Consider the following 22,782-nt stretch of genomic DNA (forward strand, 5'->3'; position numbering starts at 1 on the left):
TTTGATCTATGCACTTGATCAAGATTTGAACTTGATACCAACCCTTTTAAATTCCCATCAGATTGAGCTCTCCGAAACGATTTTCGGCGAAGATTATTGAGTTTTGGGCTGAATTCAGAGTTGCATGAAAAAGAACATAAATGGTTTGAAGGGTGAAATGAGACTTTGCCAAAATAGTGTTCAGAGGAATTATTAAAATCTCTATTTGGACTTTCTGCAAAAAGGGATTGTGAAATAGGAGTTGATGAACTTCTTTCAACAGACGAGCTTTAAATCTTTCAACGGAGCCATTTGCACAAACTTTGATTCGAAACACCCATTCGTTGCCAACAATATTTGCATTAGGAGGAGGAGGCACCAAAGTCCAAGTTTTATTTTGAATGAGAGCATCGAATTCAGAACTCATTGCTTGCATCCAACGAGTGTCTTTAGAAGCTTGAGCAAAGGAGGACGGTTCAGATAAAATGGGACATGTAGAAGCCATCAAGGAAGGAAGAATGCGTGGCTTGAGAGACCCTGTTTTAGAGCGAGTAGTCATATGATGAATTTGAGGTTGTACAGTTGTTGATTGTGTGCGAGATACTTGAAAATTGTCGGGTGAAGAAAGAGTTGGTGTAGAATGTGCATGAGATGAAGAATCACGGGCAATAGGAGAGAGAGAGGAGCAACTCGAAGCGGATACAATAGGTTGGTTATTAGAAGTTACGTGATCAAAAGGTGATTGAGAATGGGAAGGAGAAGGAGTGCCTGGTGAAGAAGGAGAAAGGCTGGAAATATTCTCGTGATTCAAAGGAGTTTGAAGACTCCTATTTGAAATGTGATGCTGCAAATTAGGTGAAGTAGGATGACTGTTTCCATGTAAAATAGGACTCTGCAAAGTTGGAGGAAGCAGAAGATTTTTCCTATTTGAAATGGGTTGTTGCGAAACAGAAGGGGGGGAAATTCTACCACGACGCGTGATATGGACGGGAAATTTAGAATTAGGTGAAGTACTTGGAGTAGGAGTAGGAAATAGAGTCTAAAACGGGAATGAGTCCTCAACAAAATGGACATGCCGAGAGATAATAATCCTATTTGAGCAAGGATCCAAACATTTAAATCCTTTATGTTTATCCGACGAACCAAGAAATAAGGTTTTGATCGAGGTTGAAACTTAGAACAATGATTAAATGCCACAAAGGGATAGCATAGGCACCCAAATACACGAATTAAATTATAATCTGGCACATGACCATATCGTAGTTCAAACGGAGATTTAAAACGCAACACTGGAAGGGGAGTAACATTAATAAGGGAGACAACATATAAACAAGCATCAGCCCAAAATTGAAAAGACATAGAAGCTTGAAAGATAAGACACCGTAGGACATTCGCAATATGTCGATGTTTTCGCTCGGCCCTACCATTTTGAGCAGAAGTGTGAGGACAAGAAAAACGATGGACTATGCCATTTTGTTTAAAGAATGAACTAAATTTTTTGTTAATGTATTCTCCACCTCCATCGGACTGGAAATAAGAAATAGAGGTGTGGAAAATATTTTTAACCATTGCATAAAATTCTTTGAATTTGTCAAAGGATTCAGATTTTTCGCGCATCAAGTAGACCCAAGAGAATTTAGTGTAATCATCGAGGAACAAAATATAATAACGATATCCCGAATTTGAGACAGTAGGAGCATGCCATACATCTGAATGAATTAAAACGAACGGAAAATTTGCATTACTACTTGATAAAGGAAAAGACATTCTAGTTTGTTTGCCTAAATGGCAAACATTACAAGAATTATTGTTGATGGAAGAAGTACTACGAATTAAATTTCTAGAAACTAACGAACTAAGAGACTCTCGACTAGGATGTCCCAAACGTTGGTGTCAAAGGGAAGAAGGCAAGACTTTAGCAAAGAGACCAAAGATGGAGGAGGCAGATGGAGCGACACGTAGAGGATAAAGAGACCCAGAATTGTTACAGTGGAGCAACAGTGTTCTGGTCTTCAAGTCCTTGACAAAAAAACCAGAGTTAGTAAATTCAATAAGACAATTATTATCAGCACATAAGCGTTGAATAGAGAGCAGATTTTTAGCAAGGGACGGAACATATAAAACTTTCTTTAAGAGAAGAGGCTTAGAAGTTGTTGGAAGGATAGAGGAACCAGTAGATTTAATTGAGAGAAGAGTACCATCTCCAACCATGACTTGAGAAGGACCAGAATAAGGAGTGTGAGAAGTAAGAGTAGAAGGATCATTTGTCATGTGCGCAGATGCCCCAGAGTCTGGGTACCAAACTGTTGGTTGAACCTCCTCCAAATTCATTGCAGCAAATGGTTTAGGAATATTGTTAGCCACAAAGGAATGGTTGAACCTGTTTCTGCACTCCAACGCAGTGTGGTTATAATGAAAACAAATTTGACATTGTTTAGTAGGAATGAAAGGTGGTCTACCCAAAATACCAGTAGCAGGGGAAGGAGGCCGAGATTGAGGTTGGAAACCAGACCATGAAGAGTTGTGGTATCCTCGACCCCTACCATATTGTCCCTTGTTATTTTTGCCACGACCTCGTCCATGGAAGTATCCTTTTGTAGGCTGATTTCCATTGAAGGAAGATGATGAATTAGAAGTGGTCTTCGCTTGAGTTGACGCAAGCAACGGAGTTTGAGCATTTGACTCTTCAGAAGCATTTGCATTAATATGAGCTTCTTCAGTGAGAAGTGGTGGTCGTAATGCAATGAAAGAAGGAAGTGAGCCAGTAGCATTTAATCCAGACACAAAGGTACGATAAGATGAAGGCAATCCTTGCAAAGCTTGAGTGACTAAATCATCATCAGTCAGAGGTTTACCAATTGCCCTGAGAGAGCAGGCAATAGAGTGAAGTTGCTGGAGATAATCTTCCATAGAAAGGGGACCTTTCTTGAAATTTTGGAATTTCGACTTAAGGTGAATGGATGAGGAAGAGACTTGATCCAAATACAGTGATGCGAGGGTGTCCCAAGCCTGTTTAGATGTCTCACAAGCATAGTTCAAAAGTGTGTCAAGAACAATAGAAGAAAGTGTTGCATTAATCCAACTTAATGCAATAGTATCGCATTGAATCCATAGCTTGTAATCAGCGTGGTCTGGTGATGGACATGGTATGGTTCCATCTACTAAGGAAAGAAGGTTGTGACTTTTAAGGACTGTGAGAAAAACTCTCTTCCAGGTGAGGTAATTGACATATGTCAATTCGATAGGAACAAAACCTTTGATATTGGAAATTGTTGGAGAGGGGATGGGGAAGCCAAGAGAAGATTGATTCATGTCGGTTTGAGTAGAAGAGGAAGAAGAATTTTCTGGAGCCATTGAAGGGGATCGTCTAGGGCTCTTGATACCAAGATAAAGGTTGATAAACTGAGAAGCGTCAAAGCGTGAGAATTGCTCACCTTTCCAGACTTATATTTATAAGATAAAGTTACAACAATATATGAAAAGGATAATTACAAGAATAATTCAAATAAAGTCCTAATACAACTAATTGACTAAAAGATAACGCTAACACTTTCTGCAAAAAGGGATTGTGAAATAGGAGTTGATGAACTTCAAAGGAGCATATTTGTATATAAGGCTGTTGCTTAAGATAGCAAACGCTTGATTCAATATACAACTTTGATTTGTTTCTTCTTAACTATATCGTAGATGTTGGTGCACGTAAAGATGTTTGAGATATGCCATTGCTATGAACATATGAAGAGGGAAAATAGATACAAAAGCTATTGGATAACCAAAAAAATAACAAATAAAAAGAACTTGGGAACAGCTTAGAGAATAGGGAAAAGCCACGTGCCAACATAGAAGATATACGCGTAAGAATTTCAAGCTTTGTAGTCATCAACAACAACGACATACTCAGTGTAATCCCACAAATGGAAAGGATAGACATTATGCAGACCTTACCCTGCCTTTAACCCAAAGGTTAAAGCAAAAAATGTTATAAAATAAAGACTGTAAAGTAAAAACAAGTATAAAGAGAAACTGATATATTATTCAACTTCAAACTGATGTACATAATGAACCGAAAACTCCTATAATTATAGAAGAAAGGAAGCAGCTGCGAGGCTTTTCAGGAAGCATCTGCGAGGCTTTTCTTGAGCTGCTTGCAAGCTGTCTGCATGAGCTGCTCGCAACCTACCTGTTTAATAAGAAGCTGCTACAAATCATTTTATTGAGTTGCTTGCAACCTGCCTGCGTCAGCTGCTTGTAGATAAACTTCAACAGAGTATTAAATGGATAATCTTCTTCAGGAAGATTATCTATAGCAGAGTAATAAATGGACATCCACAATATAATTTTTTTTCATAACACTCCCCCTTGAATGTTCATTAAAAAATAATGTGCCTCGTTAAAACCTTACTAGGAAAAATCCAGTGAAAAAAATCCTAGTGAAAGAAAAAGAGTACACATATTTAGTAATAAGCATTTCTTGCTGCCTCATCAGAAACCTTACAAGAAAAACCCATGGGAAAAATCTTAGTAAGGAAAAAAAGAGTACAACGCGTATTTCACTTCCCCCGATAAAAACCTTGTTTCAAATATTTGAGTCTCCGCATTCCAATCTTGTACACCATCTTCTCAAAAGTTGAAGTTGGCAAAGATTTAGTGAACAAATCTGCCGGATTGTCACTTGAACGGATTTGTTGCACATCAATGTCACCATTTTTCTGAAGATCATATGTGTAGAATAATTTTGGTGAAATGTGCTTCGTTCTATCTCCTTTATAAATCCTCTCTTTAATTGAGCTATGCATGCAGCATTGTCTTCGTATAAAATTGTGGATCTTTTATCACATTTCAAACCACATTTTTCTCGAATAAAATGAATCACTGATCTCAACCATACACATTCCCTACTTGCTTCATGAATAGCTATTATCTCAGCATGATTTGAAGAAGTAGCAACAATAGATTGCTTTGTGGAGCACTATGATATGACAGTACCTCCACATGGAAACACGTACCCGATTTGAGATCGAGCTTTATGGGGATCAGATAAATAACATGCATCTGCATAACCAACAAGATCTGCACTACCTTTGTTAGCATAAAACAAACCCATATCAAGAGTTCCCTTTAAATATCGCAAAATATGGTTAATCCCATTCCAATGTCTCCGTATAGTAGAAGAGTTATATCTTGCTAGTAAATTAACAGAAAATGCTATGTCAGGCCTTGTAGCATTAGCAAGATACATAAGTGCACCAATTGCACTGAGATAGGGCATTTCAGGACCAAGGAGTTCCTCATCCTCTTCTGGAGGTCGGAACGGGTCCTTGTTCACTTCAAGTGATCAAACAATCATTGGTGTACTCAATGGGTGCACTTTGTCCATGTAAAAGCGTTTTAAGACCCTTTATGTATAGGCAGATTGACGGATAAAGATCTCGTCTGCTGAATGTTCAATTTACAGGCCAAGACAAAGTTTTGTCTTTACAAGATCTTTTATTTCAAATTTTTTCTTAAGGTATTCAATTGCCTTTTGGAGCTCTTCTGGAGTTCCAACAAGATTTATGTCATCAACATAAACAGCAAGTATAAGAAATTTTGTTGCCATTTTCTTTATAAAATCACATTGACAAATAACATCATTTATGTAGTCATCTTTCAGCAAATATTCACTGAGGCGATTATACCACATGCGCCCAGATTGCTTTAAATCGTACAAACACCTTGGTAATCTGATTGAATACATTTTACGAGATTTCGAATATGCTTCAGGCATTTTAAATCCTTCAGGGATTTTCATGTAAATTTTATTATCAAGTGAACCGTACAGATAAGTTGTAACTACATCCATTAGATGTATTTCAAGCCTTTTATATAGGGCTAAACTGATGAGATATCGAAATGTTGTGGCATCTATAACAGGTAAATATTTTTCATCAAAATCGACTTCAGGTCGTTGTGAGAATCCTTGTGCGACAAGGCGAGCTTTGTATCTTTCAATTTTATTTTTATTATTTTTTCGCACAAAAACCCATTTATGACCAACTGATGTTATACCAGCAGGTGTTTGGACTACTGGTCTAAAGGCCTCTCTTTTAGCAAGTGAGTCCAATTCTGATTGAATTGCCTCTTTCCATTTTGTCCGGTCAGATTTTTGTCGACATTCTTCGACAGATCGGGATTCAAGATCCTCACTATCTTGCATAATGTTAAGTGCAATATTATATGCAAAAATATTATCCACCACTATTTCAGATCGATTTAAATTAATCCCATCACCAGTAGAACTTATTAAAAGTTCCTCGCTCATTTGAATCTCAGTTTCATTGATTTCTTCAGGAATCTTAGAACTAATCAGTTCTTGGGTCTCTTCAGGAGATCCCTTCATAGTATCATTTTGATCATTTGTCGATTTTCTTTTTATAGGACTTCGATTCTTAGAACTCAAAGGCCTACCATGCTTCAAGCGTGCTTTAGGTTCACTAGCTATCATGCTAGTAGATGGTCCTGCTGGGACATCAATTCTAATAGGCACATTTTCTGCATGGATATGTGACGTAGTTATCCTTTTCAAATCAGTATTTGATTTGCTATATTTGATTTGCTATATTCTGTAAATGGATGATCTTCTGGACCTCTTGATTACATATAGGGGTACGTGGATCAAAATAAGATAATGATGAAACTTTTCACACAATTTTTCTTTTGATTTCCTTTTTCTCTCCCTCTAATTGTGGGAAATTTGTTTCATCAAATGGACAATCTGCAAATCGAGCAGTAAATAAATCTCCCGTCAATGGTTCAAGATAGAGAATAATAGAGGGTGATTCAAACCCAACATATATTCCTAACCTTCTCTAGGGAGCCATCTTACTGTGTTGTGGTGATGCTACTGGCACATATACAGCACATCCAAAAATTCGTAGATGAGCAATATTTGGTTCATGACCAAAACCTAATTGTGACGGAGAATATTAATGTGTCGGTCTGAGACGAATAAGTGATGTTGCATGCAAGATAGCATGGTCCCAAACAGTAGTGGGCAATTTTATTTTCATAAGTAGTGGTCTTGCTATCAATTGCAAACGTTTAATAAATGACTCTACAAGGCCATTTTGAGTATGAACATAAGCTACAAGATGTTCAACCTTTATCCCAACTAATAGACAATAATCATCAAAAGCTTGAGATGAGAATTCTCCAGCATTATAAAGGCGAATAGCCTTTATAGGATAATTTGAGAATTGTTCCCTTAATCGAATTATTTGGGCTAATAGCTTTGCATACGCCAGGTTGCGAGATGATAGTAGGCACACATGATACCATCTTGAAGATGCATCTATTAGGACCATAAAATATCTAAACATCCCACTTGGTGGGTGAATAGGTCCACATATATCCCCATATATACACTCTAAAAAGGCAGGGGATTCGATGACAATTTTCATTGGTGATGGTCTAGTGATTATCTTGCCTTGATAACAAGAATCACAAGAAAATTGATCATTTGTAAGAATCTTCAGATTCTTTAATGGATGCCCACTCGAATTTTTAATAATTCGTCTCATCATTATTGATCCAGGATGGCCCAAGCGGCCATGCCAAAGCACAATAGTATTTGAATCAGTAAACTTCTGGTTTACGATAGAGTGTGCTTCAACTGTACTGATCTTTGAATAGTATAAGCCGGAAGATAAAGTTGGTAACTTTTCAACAATGCATTTCTGGCCAGAAATATTCTTTGTAATATAAAGATATTCCACATTCATTTCATTTCTCGTCTCAACATGATACCCATTTTGGCGGATATCTATAAAACTCAATAAGTTTCTTCGGGACTTGGAGGAGAACAATGCATTGTCTATAATAGGTTTTGTTCCCTTAGACAGAAATATAGTGGCTCTTCCGGAGCCTTCAATCAAACTTATATTACCAGAAATTGTAGAAACATTTTTTCCTATACATATAAGAAAAGTATTTCTGATTTTGAATATGGCATGAGTTATTCCACTATCAATTACACAAATATCTTCATGGTTGGTCTTTGATTCAACCATAATTTGAGGATTATCCATCTTCAAAATGACATAAACAAAATAGATTATAGTAAACATCATTATCAAAGTATAATTTTTATTTATGTACAACAATTGCATAACCATACTATCTATTACAAACAACATAAATTTAAATATTTATATTTCTGCAGATTCATCACCGATCACATGACTTATTTCTTCTCTGGGAGTGCAAAGTAATCAGTTATATCCAAATGCATGAAATCTAAATTATCTTCATAAATAAAATTTGCTTCAGCATTTTTTTCTGTCTTCTTGATGGAGGATTGATAAAGCTCAACCAGGTGCTTTTGGCGTACGACGGGTACGTGACCAGTGCCTTTTTCCTCCACATGTAAAGCATGTATTTTTTGCATTTATAGCTTGCACCGGTTCATGCTTTTATTCCTTCCTTTTCCACTATTGGTGGTTAGGAGGGTTCTTTGGTGCATTACAATTACCATGATTAAAGTTTCTTCCCCAACCACGGCCATGACCATGATTGGGCCACGACCTCTTCCACGCTTATCTTGGTGGAAGTTCGTCTCATTCACTTAAGGGAATGGATAAGAACTAGTAGGTGAATTTTCATTAATGGCCCATTATGTTGCTCGGCTACAAGAAGAGGTGAGATAAGTTCAGAATATTTTTTTAATCCCATCTCTCGATATTGCTGTTGCAGGAGCATATTCGAGGCATGAAAAGTGGTGAAAGTTATCTCCAACATATCATGATCAGTAATATTATCACCACATAATTTCAATTGGGAAATAATTCTAAAATGACAGAATTATACTCACTGATAGATTTAAAATCTTGTAGCTTTAGATGAGTCCAATCATAACGTGCCTGTGGAAGAACGACCATCTTGAGGTGGTCATATATATTTTTCAAATTATCAGTATGACTGGATCTTTAATAGTGAGATATTCCATTTTCAAGCCTTCATCAAGGTGATAGCGTAGGAATGTCATTGCTTTGGCACAGTCTTGGTTTGATGCTTGATTTTTGTCCTTGATGGTGTCTTCCAGACCCATCATATCAAGATGACTTTCAACATCAAGCACCCAAGACATGTAGCTTTTGCCCGATATATACAGGGCTACAAATTCAAGTTTAGAAAGATTTGACATTATTTACAAAAAGAAAGTTCGTACCTGATACTTTCAAAGTATTTGCTCGAGATGGCAGAGTCTCGTGTTGATAACGTGTTATAAAATAAAGACTGTAAAGTAAAGACAAGTGTAGAGAGAAACGGATATATTAACATCAAACTGATGTACATAATGAACTGAAAACTCCTCTATTTATAGAAGAAAGGAAGCAGCTGCGGCCTGCGAGGCTTTTCAGGAAGCAGATGCGAGGCTTTTCTTGAGCTGCTTGTAAGCTGTCTGCATGAGTTGCTCGCAACCTGCCTGTTTAATAAGAAGCTGCTGCAAATCATTTCATTGAGTTGCTTGCAACCTGCCTGCATCAACTGCTTATAGATAAACTTCAACAGAGTACTAAATAGATAATCTTTTTCAGAAAAATTATCTATAGCGGAGAAATAAACGGACATCCACAATATAATTTTCTCATAACAGAAAGAAGATTTTTTTTGGTTCTAGTGTCGGATATTTGATTTGGCCCCAATTAAACTAGAGTAAATAGTTTTCTATTAAAAAAAAAGTTATTTTTGAAATTGGACCAAAAATCTTTGATTAGAAAGAAAAAAAATTATATTTTCTTGGAAGATATTTGATTAATTACTCATTGTTAGTGGTACAAATATTTCAAACAACAACAATCACATAGTGGGTTTGGGGAACAATGATGTAGTCACATACATTGAAGGGTGTTCAGTTCATCGAAAAATTATACCGAGTATACAAAAATTTATACTATATATATAATCAAAAATTACTTTTTATAAATAAGTATATATTAAACCTTGAATATCCTAGGCAAATTTTTTGGTATTCGCCACAGTTGGGTAGAATAGTATATATATAAATTTTTCCTTACGTTATGGAGGTAGAGAAACTATTATTAATAGACCTTCGGCTCATGAAAAGACCGCGCTAATATTTCAAAATGGGAATAAATTTTGTACTACTTCGTATCATATGAAGGTGTAAGGTTCAACTCTCATTAAATATTTCTTGTTCTCTTTACCTTTTCCCGAGTATCTCCTCACCCCAAAAGCTCTTTCATTTTAATTTATTTTTCTTTTTTGACTAGCTTGCGTTACTGAAGAAAAGAAACTTACTCCTATATAGGTGTCTAAGGTAGATGGACATTTGATTCTCACCTTTACCCCTTAATAAGAATAATGCCTAAAAAAACTTAATTATAAGATAAGGTATATTTTACACATCAAATTATGCGCAAGAAATACACAAGTCGAAGAAGACTAAATGCTTTAAGGAAAATTCCACGTATGACTAAATTCTTGCATAAAAATAAGGCCCATATAGTGATGCCCCCTTTTAACCTAACAACATTTAAACAATAAAAAGAAAATCCTCTAAATGCGTCAATACGCTATATTATGTAAAACACAAAGTTGATTCTAACTTAATTCTTCATCGTATATGTTGCTTTAATGTTCTCTCGAGAGGTCACCTTCTTCTCTTACCCCAATTTTACTTGGGGTCTCTCCTCCACGTCCATCCGAAAACCTTTCCCTCGTCGTCCTTTTCAGACGGACGACGAGCGAAACATCTTCTTTCTATCACCACGATCACGATTATTCTTTAACTCTTCAAAATGCCACCAATTTCCAAGATGGGAATGTTGAAACCGTTCCAACTCTTGGAAATAAACGTCATATCCGCCCAAGATTTGGAACCTACATCCAAGAAAATGAAAACCTACGCCTCTGCATGGGTCCATCCGACGCGAAAACTCACCACGGGCGTTGATGTCGAAGGTGGCAACAACCCTACGTGGAACGACAAGTTTGTTTTTCGAGTAAACGAGGAATTTCTCCGACAAGACACATCCGCTGTCCACATTGAGATTTTTTCCGTCCATTGGTTCCGAGACTCGCTCGTCGGAACGGTTCGTGTCCTCGTCGGAAACCTAATCCCTCCTATTCGAGCTCACGGCCACCATAATCACCATCTTGGAATGCGTTTTGTTGCACTGCAGGTATGTCTGTACATTCATTTTTTTCTCTTCATATGTTAATTCTTGGTTATTGATTACTAATATATGTATGTACGAACATACGTAGTTGCATGCATGCATGCAATCAATTTGAGATATTTTCTTTGATCTTCTCTATTGTTTAATTCCTCTTTTTTTTTTTTTTTTCTTTTTTTCTTCCAATTTACCTTTCTGAATGTTGTTTTATTTTCTTTATATTTTTGCAGAAATTTCAAATTAATTTCACCCCTTTTAATGAACGTGACAATAGCTTAACATTACATATCATGAGTTAGGTATCAAGAAGTCGACATAAGTATCTGTTGTTTATCATTATTCTCCTTAACAAATGTACATGTTTTTATTAAAACCTATATGTAGCTAAGAATTCTGTTAAAGTTTTTGAATTAATTTATTTGTGACAATGGTGATAGTTACTACTTAACATATGGTTCAATATTTCTTCAATTGAATTTATCTTAATTGACATTTAAAGATCTATCTATTTTGGTGTACGTAGATACGTCGTCCATCAGGTCGTCCTCAAGGTATACTGAACATCGGTGTGGCATTGCTTGATGGTTCTATGAGAAGTATGCCACTATATAGACAAATTAGCGCGTCAGCAGTTGGATATCGTGACTTGATGGAAGAAGATGCACATCTACCACGCAGTAACGAAAGCAAGCAGAACAACAACAACAACAACAACAACAATAATAATAGTAACAACAATGTCAATACTTTAAAACCTATATTACGACGATCAAGGAGTGAACGTAGTGAACGTGTCACGTTCGATGACATTTCCATGGGTAATAGTTCAATGGTTGCAATTCCCTCTAAAACAAAGGCAAAGACTCAAGAGAAAGAGAGCTCAATACTTAGTATTTCATTTGAGCCTCCAACTCATATGATGAAAAAGAAGGGAAAAGCAAGTTCTGTTATTAGTGGTGCAGAGCTAAGGGAAAAACCAAAATCAGAAGGTAAAAAAGGTAAATCAGGTTCTGTTTTGAGTGATTCAATTGTGAGTAAAGAGTCATCTAGTTATAATTGGCCCAATAATGAAAAGCCCAAGCCCAAACTCAGACTTATTGAGTTAGAAATGGGTAACAAAAATGAGCCCACAACTAAAGTAATTGATGAACAATCAATTACAAAGTCCAAAGGCTTGGGAGTTAGTGACAAACCTAAAGAGACACCAATACCACAAATTGGAAAGCCCATTGTGAAGTATAGTGGAAATGAATATGGAGGCCCAAAAGGCCCAATTCAAAATGGCAAGTTTGTTTATGGAGGCCCATTAAAGGCAAATTCTCTTTTTTCCGAGTCCGAAATTGGGCCTTCAGCATCTGAAGTGGCAGCTGCATTGGTCGAAAAGAGATATCCATTGGATGATAAAAAAAGCTCAGTGTTGGATGGTTGGAGCTTGGACGAGAGCGTCGAGGGGCTCCGGTCGAAGCTCGAGAGGTGGCGAACGGAACTTCCACCAATATACGATCGTGGGATGGCCTCGAGCAGCTATCATTCGACCGGACGTCACCCGAGAAGGCATTCCATTGGAGGGAGTAGCTTGTTTTCTTGCTTTGGTAATATTTGTGGGTTTGAATGTCAATGCATTTGTGGGAAGCCTCAAAGGAGAAGTCTCAACAACAAGTACCGTAGCCCATCAACTGCTAGCCGATCATGGCTTTGAAAGCCCAATGCCAAGCCCAAGCCCAATTAGATTTTAAGGCCCAGTTCAAGAAGTATGGTATATTGGTATTGAGGAATTTAATTGGGCAATCTTGTTGTTTAGGTCACTCATTTCACTAAACTTGTTCATTGTTATTTTTATTTACAATGCTGTAATTATCCTTTTACTTTGGATTTTCAGGAGCAGAATTTGTCAAAATAATATATGGTTTTCTTTAGCGGAATTTCTCATAATTATATTCTCTTCTTTTTGATTGATACCCCTTTTTAATAGTGGTAGTCCGTACCAACTTGCACGCACTTTCTCCTTTCTATACCATCTAGACTTAAGCAAATGGAAAAAAGATACTCCCTTCGGTCCAAAATAAGTGATTTTTTGGATGTTTTCATACAGATTAAGAAATCCACCTTCTAACATTAATTAGCAATGAAATTGACCATATTAACCTTTACTATCTCACATAAAAACTCCTAACACATACTCCAACACTATTTACTCCAAGGGTAATGTAGGAAAAAAATAATTAATTCATTCTTGAAATCTGGAAAAATCACTTATTTAAGGACCACAAAAAAAAGCCAAAAAATCACTTATTTTGGACCGGAGGGAGTAATATCTTCACTGAAATTTGAACCTTAGTAGTCTTTCTTCAGTACATCCCAACGTAAGCAAATGGAAAAAAGTCACATCATGTTTCGAACGTTGGTCTCGACACCTTTTTTCCACTTCATTAATCACTAAGTCACACTTGTGGATGTTACAAAGCTATGTGTTTCTACATTTGATCACAGGTGTAGACAAGCCTTCTTTTACTAAAAAAATGATACTATATAGCCACTGTAAAAATAATAGCCGGAAAAGAAAAAAAAAAAAAAAAAATTATAATATATATATATATATATATATATATATATATATATATATATATATATAATATTAAAAAATTTTCTGACGCGAGCTAAAAGTAATAATACTATGATATTTGAGGTAAACCAGTTTCTATAGAAGGCAACATTCACAAGATTTGGGCTTAGCAAGCAAAGGAAGAAAAACAAAAGTCATTAGTTTAGCTTTCAAAAAAGCATAAATCAGCATATTATTATGACAAGCAAATTCTTGTCCCCATGCAATAACTATTAGACTCCAGTAATAATACAAGAAAGAAGACATAAATAGTAGTAAGGACTCCTCATTTCATTTCAGAACATTCATTTCCTGGAGTAAACAAGAGAAAAAGAGAACATATCGCGCGCTGCCCTTTTCGGTATACCTAAGCATAAGAGCTTAAGCTGCAACTCATCTATTAGTGATACAACATACTCCCAACTCCTAAAACGAGTTAATCGTCAAAGCGCTTCACTGCAAAAACTCTCTGGGATCAGTGACATAACCAGTCAATGCTGATGCTGCAGCTGTATACGGCGATGCAAGATATATCTGGCCTTCCTTGTGGCCCATTCGACCAGGAAAGTTCCTATTTGTAGTTGATACACAGACCTGCAAATCAACCATTCGTAATGTCAGGTAACGACCTATATCCCAATGACAAGCTTGACTCTCAAAATCATCAATAGAAAGGTTCTGCATCTGGAGAACCTGGGTTCTAGAGAACATAGCAAGCAAAATTTTGTACTGGGTTCGGGATTCCAAAATTTACCAACCTGCCAACAGAGGTGGAGCCAGGATTTGAAGTCATAGGTTTGGGATTCTAGTCTGTTTAAGTTGCTGGGTTCTAAGTCAATAATTTTGTACATATTGAAAATTTGAATTGATTGTTTAAGACAATTACAGGGTTTGGACTAAAGTTACAGGATTCGGCCAAACCTGTAACCCATTCACTAGCTCTGCCCCTGCACGCTAATAACCTCCCAACATCATGACTACACCATATAACAACATGCCTCACTCCCAAACAAGTTGGGGTCGGCATGTTTCTTCTGCATCTAGTACAAATGAAGTCCATACAATTCTTGCTACTTTAAACTATTCTAGACTCAGTCTATGTGCTAAATATCGTGTTGCTAATTATAGCTGTCGATTATTTGTATACTAGACGCAGAAGAAACATTTATGATTTCTAAGAAACGGTTAATCACAGGAAGAGACAAACATGTTTCTCATGTTAACTTCTGAAGCTATCTCTTCATTTATAATTATTCTAAACGAAAATTTTACGATAAGAATACATCAAATTTCAATGATGTGACCACTATAAACTAGCTTTATAAAAATATGTCCGAGTTTGTAAAGTCTCCAATGCATATTCAAGTATGGCATAAGATTGAATTAACTTATTCCTAGTCAAGGAAAAATCTACTACAGTCAAACCTCTCTATAACAACCTTGTTTGTTCCGATATTTTCTGGTTGTTATAGTGAAGCTTTACAGAGGACATATATTATAACGTAAAATAAGAATCAGTTCCGAGAATAATTTGGTTTTTATAGTGAATGGTTGTTATACAGAGATGTTGTTATAGAGAAGTCTGATTGTATCACATATCCTATTTGTTCCGGACACGCCAATGATGTTTACTCAAGATTCGAATACACCTAACTAGTACTCCCTCTGTTTCAATTTATGTGGCAACATTACTATTTGGGGAGTCTAGGAGGTCGTTCTTTGACCATATTTTTCTTAAATATTTTATAAATATTTTGAGTTATAAGTTATTATGACATAATACTTTTGAGGTAGCTTCCAAAAATGTAAATTTTATTTTCAAAAGCTTGAAGAATCTATGTCTAGTTTTGACAGACAAAATTAAGAACTTTGACCCTCGTACTCCGAATCGTGCAACACAAATTGGAATAGAGGGAGTAGCATATTAATGGTAAGTCAACTATTCAAAACAACTAACAACTTGCCTGAGCTTCATTCATGCGCGCGTAAGTGTCTTTAGGGCCACCCAAACAAGCACCACAACTAGGACTTGCAGGTGTATCGCAGCCTGCCTCCTCAAAAATCTGGGAACATGTTTTGCCGCCGGATCCTGGAACTGGGAGGCTATATACATCCATCCATACCTGAAACAGTTTTTCAACATTTACATCATATGGTACTTCTGCAGTGATATTTTTGCAGCTAAGATACCAAGATAGTAGAGCAGGGTGAAAAATAAGATTAACGAACCTTTTGCGTAGCAGGAACAAGGAAAGTTGGAACCTTTACCTTCTTACCCTGTGTAAGACAATGTTATTTGTTTAGCATGAAAGATTTAATATATCCTGCTTAATTGGAAGTACATCATAGAACTTACACTTTCCATTTTCTAAGTTATATAACAAAGAAACAAAAGATTGAACATTTAGAATCAATTGAAGAACATAATTGAAGACCTGATCCGGGGTTCTGAGTCTTATTGCATGGTAAACATGAGATAAATAAGGACTAAATCATGAAAAATGAGTAAGTAATTCCTCTCCCAGCGGGAGGCGGAGCAGAAATAAACGAGCTAAGATTGCCACAAAAAGAAACGACGAAGCAATTAGAATAGTTGCAGATAATTGTGAAACATGGTGAAGCATCATTGCACACCTGTACTCCACCAATATAGGAAAACAACAATCTAAAGAAAAGACAAAATAGACTTGCCAAAAAAAAAAAAACTAGCATAACATGGACAGCAATATTATATCATGCACATCAGGTTGTCACCTGTCGAGTCCAATCATAATCCAGAAGTCAAAATGGACAAAATCGTGAAGGTAAAGAAGCTAATCTATCAGTCATCTAAGCCTCAATTCCGAACTAGTTGGAATATGCTAGAAATACGCTGTTTGCGCTTGCTTTTACGAGAAGTGCCAGAGGAGAAAAAAAGGTACAATCAAATCACAATAGTAGCTGTGTTTTGCTGAGTGCACCGAATCAAAAACTACATGGTCAAATATAGAGAAATGGAGTAACATCTTACAGAAGCTAGAAAAACTTTTGCAGCAGCCATGAAGTCCTCCGTTTTTCCACCAGTACAAGATCCAATGTATACTCTGTCGATTTTGACATCTTTGCATTCTCTTGCCAAAGCACGATTATCAGGAGAATGAGGCTGCAGGATTAACAGAAGATTTAGAACATTTGGAGCAGACAGTACTCAACATGAGCAGAAATTTATCTCCAGAGAAAATAATACCAGAGTATTAAACAAGAAGACAAGGTTAAAGCTATGTAAAGAGTGCTGTACTATTGTTCTTGACCTCTTAATAGTATAAAATTTAAGTTCAAATTTTGACAGCTTATGAATTATATTTACAACCCAACAGGTGTTAATACTATTGATCATTGATTGAATTCCAGAAAGAGAGATTGCTAGGAGATAACCAACCTTAGCCACTAACGGCTCCAACTTTGAAATATCGAATCTGTACTCCTTAAGATATCTGAGTATACAAAAATCAAAAAATTAAAATTAAAAATTCATAAATGTAAAAGTCATCGCAATTTGAGCTGACAAATGCTAACTTAATATTCTCTTTTGGTTTAGGGAAGAAGGGTAAAAATACAAGATGACTAGATGTCCGCAACACTTATGATAGAGTTGTATAAATAAATAAAACCCCACAATCTCGAATATAAATAAGTCAATTTCATGAAAGAGGCTATTGCTTTCCTAAAAGACTTCCATATCCCAAACATTTTGAAAAGAAAACCAATCTCGCACCCTTCTGGTGTTAGCTCTAAATAAATAAAAACATTCCACAGCCAAAAAAACATTACAATTCATTAGGCAACGATTCAAGTTAGAATTTCACGACAATCTGGAAGCACAAAAGTTTCACCAAATGAACAAGAGTATTTCCAGACATTCATCATGGGCCAGAATTCCATTATTGAATTACATAATGAGCCTCACAACAAGAATCTATCAGCTAACAGAGGCATAGTAACTGCAGTCCAATAACATTTTCTGAACTTTCTCGGCCTTTAAGCTTAAATCAAAAGCAGTCTAATAATATTTTTTGATTTTGCCAGTTTTCAGGACATCTAGTCCTGCCTGTATCTTCATCAACTTTACTAAATTACTCTTTCTCGTACAAGAAAATGATGGCAAGAAAGACATTTGTTTTTTGCTGTGAAATTGTGCCACCATATTCTCCAGGAAATATAGAATAATTATTTCTACAAGTATACTATAGAAGAAATCTTTCTCGTCAACTAATTTCCCACTTTTTCACCAAAATATGTGTCGACCTTATTCTTGAACTTGAACATATGCTGATATCTTCTTTGCAACAAGTCTCTGATAAAGAGCTCAGCTCCTTTGCATTTGATCCTAAATCTTGCACTTTTTGCTATATATTTTGCACATTCTAGTATTTGAAGTATCAGACATTATTTGAATCAAGTTGAAAATTTAAATAAATCCACGACTGAGACAAATGCACACTAGAACGATATGGAATCAAATAATGACATAGCTACAATGGTCTTTGGTGTTAAATACCTGGCTCCTTCATCACTATAAACAGGTTCGTAAGGTACAGATGTCCTGCCCTGAAATAGCAGAAAATGACGGATATTAGCTTAAAATAGCAGTTCTTTATTTCAGTCACCCATGATTATAAAGTTATAAGCTCTTTTTTGGAAGAATGTAAAGAGGTGAAGTTTAGTCCCCAGCTTCCCCACTTACCTCAAGATAGTCATATGTCGTTTTATCCGCTGGGATGACACCATTCTTTCCACCAGCTTCAACAACCATATTGCATAATGTCATTCTTTCTTCCATCTAATGAAACAGTGTGTGCCATATTAATTACAGATCTCACCTTGTTACTTCCATGAACAAGATTAGAAAAAACTTACCGACAAGCTTTCAACTGTCGAGCCGACAAACTCCATTGCTTTGTATGTCGCACCAGCCACAGAAATTTCACCAATAATCTGCAATTTGGAATAAAAGACAATAATTTGAACTACAAAATTTTATCACTCAAACAACGTCATAGCAAAACAGAATAAGAGACATAACAAATTACTAACAGCTTGTTTATTGACATGAAACAGTAAGCATAAATGAAATGTAGAGCATCTAATGGTGACTTACTTGCAAAATCAAATCCTTAGCAAGCAAGTAATCGGGCATTTCACCATCCATTACAAATCTCAGAGTTGGAGGTACCTGCATCATAAAGATGTTAAATTAGCAGAAAGAGAAGTTATTTAACTATGTGAAGTAAAAAAAAATGAAGAGGAGACAAATGTGACTTTCAGTTCTTGTTCATCCTTCAATCTTCAAAGAGAAAATCATCAAGTCTACACCATGTCTCTTTAATACATTTTTTGCAGCATATTGATTTTTCTTCTTTTGACATGCATTAAACCACGTTTAAGTAGAAGGTTTGAACCTTCAACCAAAGAAGGTGCTACGATTACTTGTCTCATTCATTTTTTGAGATGCAAAGGAGAAAAAGCTCAGTTCCATGCTCTAAGAGATTATTTACTTCCTCCGTCCCAATTTATGTAACATTCTTTCCTTTTTAGTCACTCCCAAAAAGAATGACACCTTTCTTTATTTAGTAACAATTTAACTTTAACGTGCCGACTTTACCCTTAATGAGATGATTTGTAGACATACAATATCTATGGCTCAACCACAAGTTCAAAAGTCTTCCTTTCTTTCTTAAACTTTCTGCTCAGTAGAACACTGTCACATAAATTGGGATGGAGGAATACTATTCTAAGTCTTTAGCTCTGTCATCTGTTGTCTAAAATAAAAAGGCGAAGTCTTTGGTAAGAGACAACAAAAAGGAAGTAAGTTACACCTCTAAGGAACAGTAGAGAATGTAAATAAAGCTCCTCTGGATATTTAATTAGGAATTACTTATTCACAAGAAAATCAAATAACAAGATGAATGAATCCAGAACTACATCCCATAAATGCAAGAATTACATACCTTGAGCAGAATCTTGCCAGTACCCAACACAAAACCTGCATCGGTATTGCCAATTCCAGTGGCGAATTCCCCGAACGCTCCAGCAGTACATGTGTGGGAATCTGTACCCAGCAAAACCTGGGAACAAACATAACGATTTCGTAAAGTTAAAGCATATGCCAGCACATATTAAGACGTCTCGACAGTGAGGATATTGACAAAGATTATTCACCTCTCCAGGTCTGCAGTGACCTTCTTGCGCAAGAGCAACGTGGCAAACACCCTTGTAATCAGGATTAGCCTGTACAGTTATTACACATTTAGTTTTCCGTTTGCTAAGAGCAGATAAACAAAGTAAAAGCTTCGGCCGAGCACATAATAAGTAGTAATTCTCTTAGAGGAAATAGCCATACGCGGAAGTTCCCAAGATCTTTAATGTCGTAGAAGTACTTAATATTTTGTTCAGTGCAGAAATCCCTCAAGATATCCACGTTACGATTTGCTCGTTCGTCAGTTGTGAATATGTAATGGTCAGGTATAATGACAAGCTTTTCACGATCCCAAACCTATGATATTGAAATAAGGAAGCATCAATGAGATACATAATACGAATAAATGTGTCCAATCAACAAAATAAGCTCTTGCCTAAGAAACAAATTTTTAGTTCATAATAAAGAAACACAGTGTTTAGTTCACAAAAACTTTAAAAAGCATTGGGAATTATTCAGTTCAGTATAATCTACTGAAATATTATTAAGATAGCCTTCTACTCCAACTGTCTAAATGGCTAAAAGCAATGACTGAACAAAAGTAAATTAAGGATTAATTACAATACATTCTCTAAAAGAAATAAGGGATTAACCTGCTTTGATTAAAACAAAATTATAAGCACATGCTTTGATAATAAGTTTTAAAGAACAAGTAAGCTACTCAATCCCAATTCATAAAAGTGTGATGTTTGCTAATAACAGGAAATTAGTATAGATGCACAACATGAAAAGAAAGGAATTAAGCTATCAGCTAAAACCATTTATACAAGCCCACAATGTCATGATTGGATACGATTGCAGTCTTAAACAACATAGTAAATCTCCAGAACAGATTAGACTTGAAACATTTTTTATTCAGTAGATTAGACTTCAAACTTCTCATGGCAAACAAAAGACTAATTCTGACTCGAGTTTAATAAGTCCAAAGTATATGCAAGGATTATGATACAGGGAATGTTATACGATGAATAAAAAACGTAGGCATTTTTACGGTTAACAACAATACAGAGATAGTTATTAGGTGATAAAAAAGAAGAATAATACAGATAATATTATGTATGTATTGCCTAGTTTAAGAGCATTGTAGTTTGTAGAGACTCTAAATCTCTAGGTATTTCCAAAACATATATTCTTATTACACATTCTATCCTGAATAAAAAATGCATAGAAAATTATGCCGCTATTAGACTATTACTAATGCAATTGTTCGAATACTAAAAACAAATATTGCATTAGCTATGCAAAGTTTTAAACATTGTACTAGTCACACACAGAGATTAGAGTAGTAGCGCAGATTTTATGCTGCAAACAAATACTGTAGTTAGTTATACGGAATTCTAAGCCTAGTATTATTTTCCCTTACACTGGAAACCAAAGGAACCGAAGACTCTAACTACAAAGATCACAATGGCATAGTTTATAAAATTTCAATTTCTGATTCACATATTTCCACATTACATAACACCATTACCGGACAACCAGAAAAATATAAAAAATTTGGTCTGTGCATAAAGTTACATAACCATATACTGAAGAAAAGTAGTAAATCAAGAATTGGTTTCCAATAAATAGAACCAAAACCAAATAGTTGATTGAGATTGCAACATGATCAATTTGCAAGATAAAACTACACTATTGGCATCATATACCTTAGCGTTCTGTCCAAACTCTTTCTTAAAAATTCCAATAGAGCCAGGGCCACAGACATCATGTGTCATAAGAACATCAACATTGACCCAAACATTGTCACCGGGGCTCACTTCAGGCTTGTCAGAAGCCTTAGCTAATATCTTCTCGGTCATGGTCATCCCAGTCTTGACCTAAGAAAAAATATGCAAAAAACCAACAATCAAAAATCCACCAAAACCAAAATCCAGTTCTAAAAAGCCTAACTCTTTTCAAGAAAAAAGCACAAAACAATCAAGAATACAAACCCAATAAACAAAAATCGCCAATCCGATCACCAAACCCAAAACCCCATGGTAAAAAAGCCAACTTTTTTTCAATTAAAGAGCACAAAACAATCAAAAAATACAAACCCAGTAATCAACAATCACCAAACCCAAAATCCAATGGTTAAAAAACCAACCTCTTTTCCAATTAAAGAGCACAAACAATCAAAAGATACAAACCCAACAATAAAGAATCACCAAATCCAAAATCCAATACTAAAAAAGTCAACTTTTTTTTTTACAATTAAAGAGCACAAAACAGTCAAAAAATACAAACTGAGCCAGTGGTGGCAGGTTTTCTCTCAGTCTGCTGTGGTGTCATCACAGAAACTATTCTCTTGGAAACCCTTTTCTTTCCAGTTTGAACTGAAATTGAATGTTGTGAAGAAAAAGCTGATAATCCCACATCTTTCTGCACACAGAAAAAGGGTCAGTGAAATTGTCCACAAAATTCAACAAATCTTGATTTTACCATTAAATTAATTGTTACCTTATTGATGAAAGCTGTGGAACTTGAAGCAATAGAAGAAGAAGCCATTGATGAGTTATGATGAAGCTTTAGGGGTCGGCAAGAAATGAAGGGGAGAAAATAAAAGGCGGCTGATAAAGGTGAAAATTTGTTTAATTCTGAGAACGGGTCCCACAAGATGACAAGATCTTATGGTTGGTAGATGATGACTGGTTACAAACTGTTAATCGTGTGGAAGCAACGCTTCAAAGCGGTAAAGGTTGAGTTTTGCAATCGGCTAGGGGAAGGATGCTACAAGCTTTGCCTTAAATGTTTATTCTTTCATTTAACTTTGTCCAATGTTACATATTGATTTTACATACCAAAAA

At 35.8% G+C, this 22,782-nt stretch overlaps 3 protein-coding genes across 3 annotated transcripts; 1 reads left to right on the forward strand and 2 right to left on the reverse strand.

Annotated features, from left to right (window-relative positions):
* Window positions 1-46: 46 nt before the first annotated feature.
* On the reverse strand, window positions 47-3,333 carry LOC109239302. Its single transcript, XM_019405849.1, has 2 exons — window positions 1,894-3,333; window positions 47-871 (listed from the first exon to the last, which is right to left on the reverse strand). The coding sequence occupies exons 1-2, from the start codon at window positions 3,331-3,333 to the stop codon at window positions 47-49; spliced, it is 2,265 nt and encodes a 754-aa protein (XP_019261394.1).
* Window positions 3,334-10,611: 7,278 nt separating this feature from the next.
* LOC109239306 (serine/threonine-protein kinase pakA-like) lies at window positions 10,612-13,078 on the forward strand. The gene is made up of 2 exons (XM_019405852.1): window positions 10,612-11,162; window positions 11,680-13,078. The coding sequence occupies exons 1-2, from the start codon at window positions 10,779-10,781 to the stop codon at window positions 12,853-12,855; spliced, it is 1,560 nt and encodes a 519-aa protein (XP_019261397.1). The 5' UTR covers window positions 10,612-10,778; the 3' UTR covers window positions 12,856-13,078.
* Window positions 13,079-13,898: 820 nt separating this feature from the next.
* LOC109239310 (3-isopropylmalate dehydratase large subunit, chloroplastic-like) lies at window positions 13,899-22,685 on the reverse strand. Its single transcript, XM_019405856.1, has 15 exons — window positions 22,436-22,685; window positions 22,223-22,357; window positions 21,643-21,813; window positions 20,138-20,290; window positions 19,957-20,025; window positions 19,746-19,862; window positions 18,896-18,970; window positions 18,655-18,732; window positions 18,482-18,577; window positions 18,296-18,345; window positions 17,177-17,231; window positions 16,769-16,900; window positions 15,988-16,035; window positions 15,723-15,881; window positions 13,899-14,352 (listed from the first exon to the last, which is right to left on the reverse strand). The coding sequence occupies exons 1-15, from the start codon at window positions 22,481-22,483 to the stop codon at window positions 14,212-14,214; spliced, it is 1,527 nt and encodes a 508-aa protein (XP_019261401.1). The 5' UTR covers window positions 22,484-22,685; the 3' UTR covers window positions 13,899-14,211.
* Between the last annotated feature and the right edge of the window lie 97 nt (window positions 22,686-22,782).

The sequence above is a fragment of the Nicotiana attenuata genome, unplaced genomic scaffold, assembly GCF_001879085.1.
Source record: "Nicotiana attenuata strain UT unplaced genomic scaffold, NIATTr2, whole genome shotgun sequence".
Classification (NCBI taxonomy): domain Eukaryota; kingdom Viridiplantae; phylum Streptophyta; class Magnoliopsida; order Solanales; family Solanaceae; genus Nicotiana; species Nicotiana attenuata.

Excerpts from the sequence above, each read along its gene's own strand:
- LOC109239302 (XM_019405849.1), bottom strand. The coding sequence starts at position 3,333 with ATGGCTCCAGAAAATTCTTCTTCCTCTTCTACTCAAACCGACATGAAT. Across the intron at positions 872-1,893 it reads TCTTTGGTCTCTTTGCTAAA|AGTCCTATTTTACATGGAAA; the intron begins GTCTTGCCTTCT and ends CCAACTTTGCAG.
- LOC109239310 (XM_019405856.1), bottom strand. The coding sequence starts at position 22,483 with ATGGCTTCTTCTTCTATTGCTTCAAGTTCCACAGCTTTCATCAATAAG. Across the intron at positions 22,358-22,435 it reads CCACAGCTTTCATCAATAAG|AAAGATGTGGGATTATCAGC; the intron begins GTAACAATTAAT and ends TTCTGTGTGCAG. Across the intron at positions 16,901-17,176 it reads TGGAGCCGTTAGTGGCTAAG|CCTCATTCTCCTGATAATCG; the intron begins GTTGGTTATCTC and ends TTAATCCTGCAG.
- LOC109239306 (XM_019405852.1), top strand. The coding sequence starts at position 10,779 with ATGCCACCAATTTCCAAGATGGGAATGTTGAAACCGTTCCAACTCTTG. Across the intron at positions 11,163-11,679 it reads TGCGTTTTGTTGCACTGCAG|ATACGTCGTCCATCAGGTCG; the intron begins GTATGTCTGTAC and ends TGGTGTACGTAG.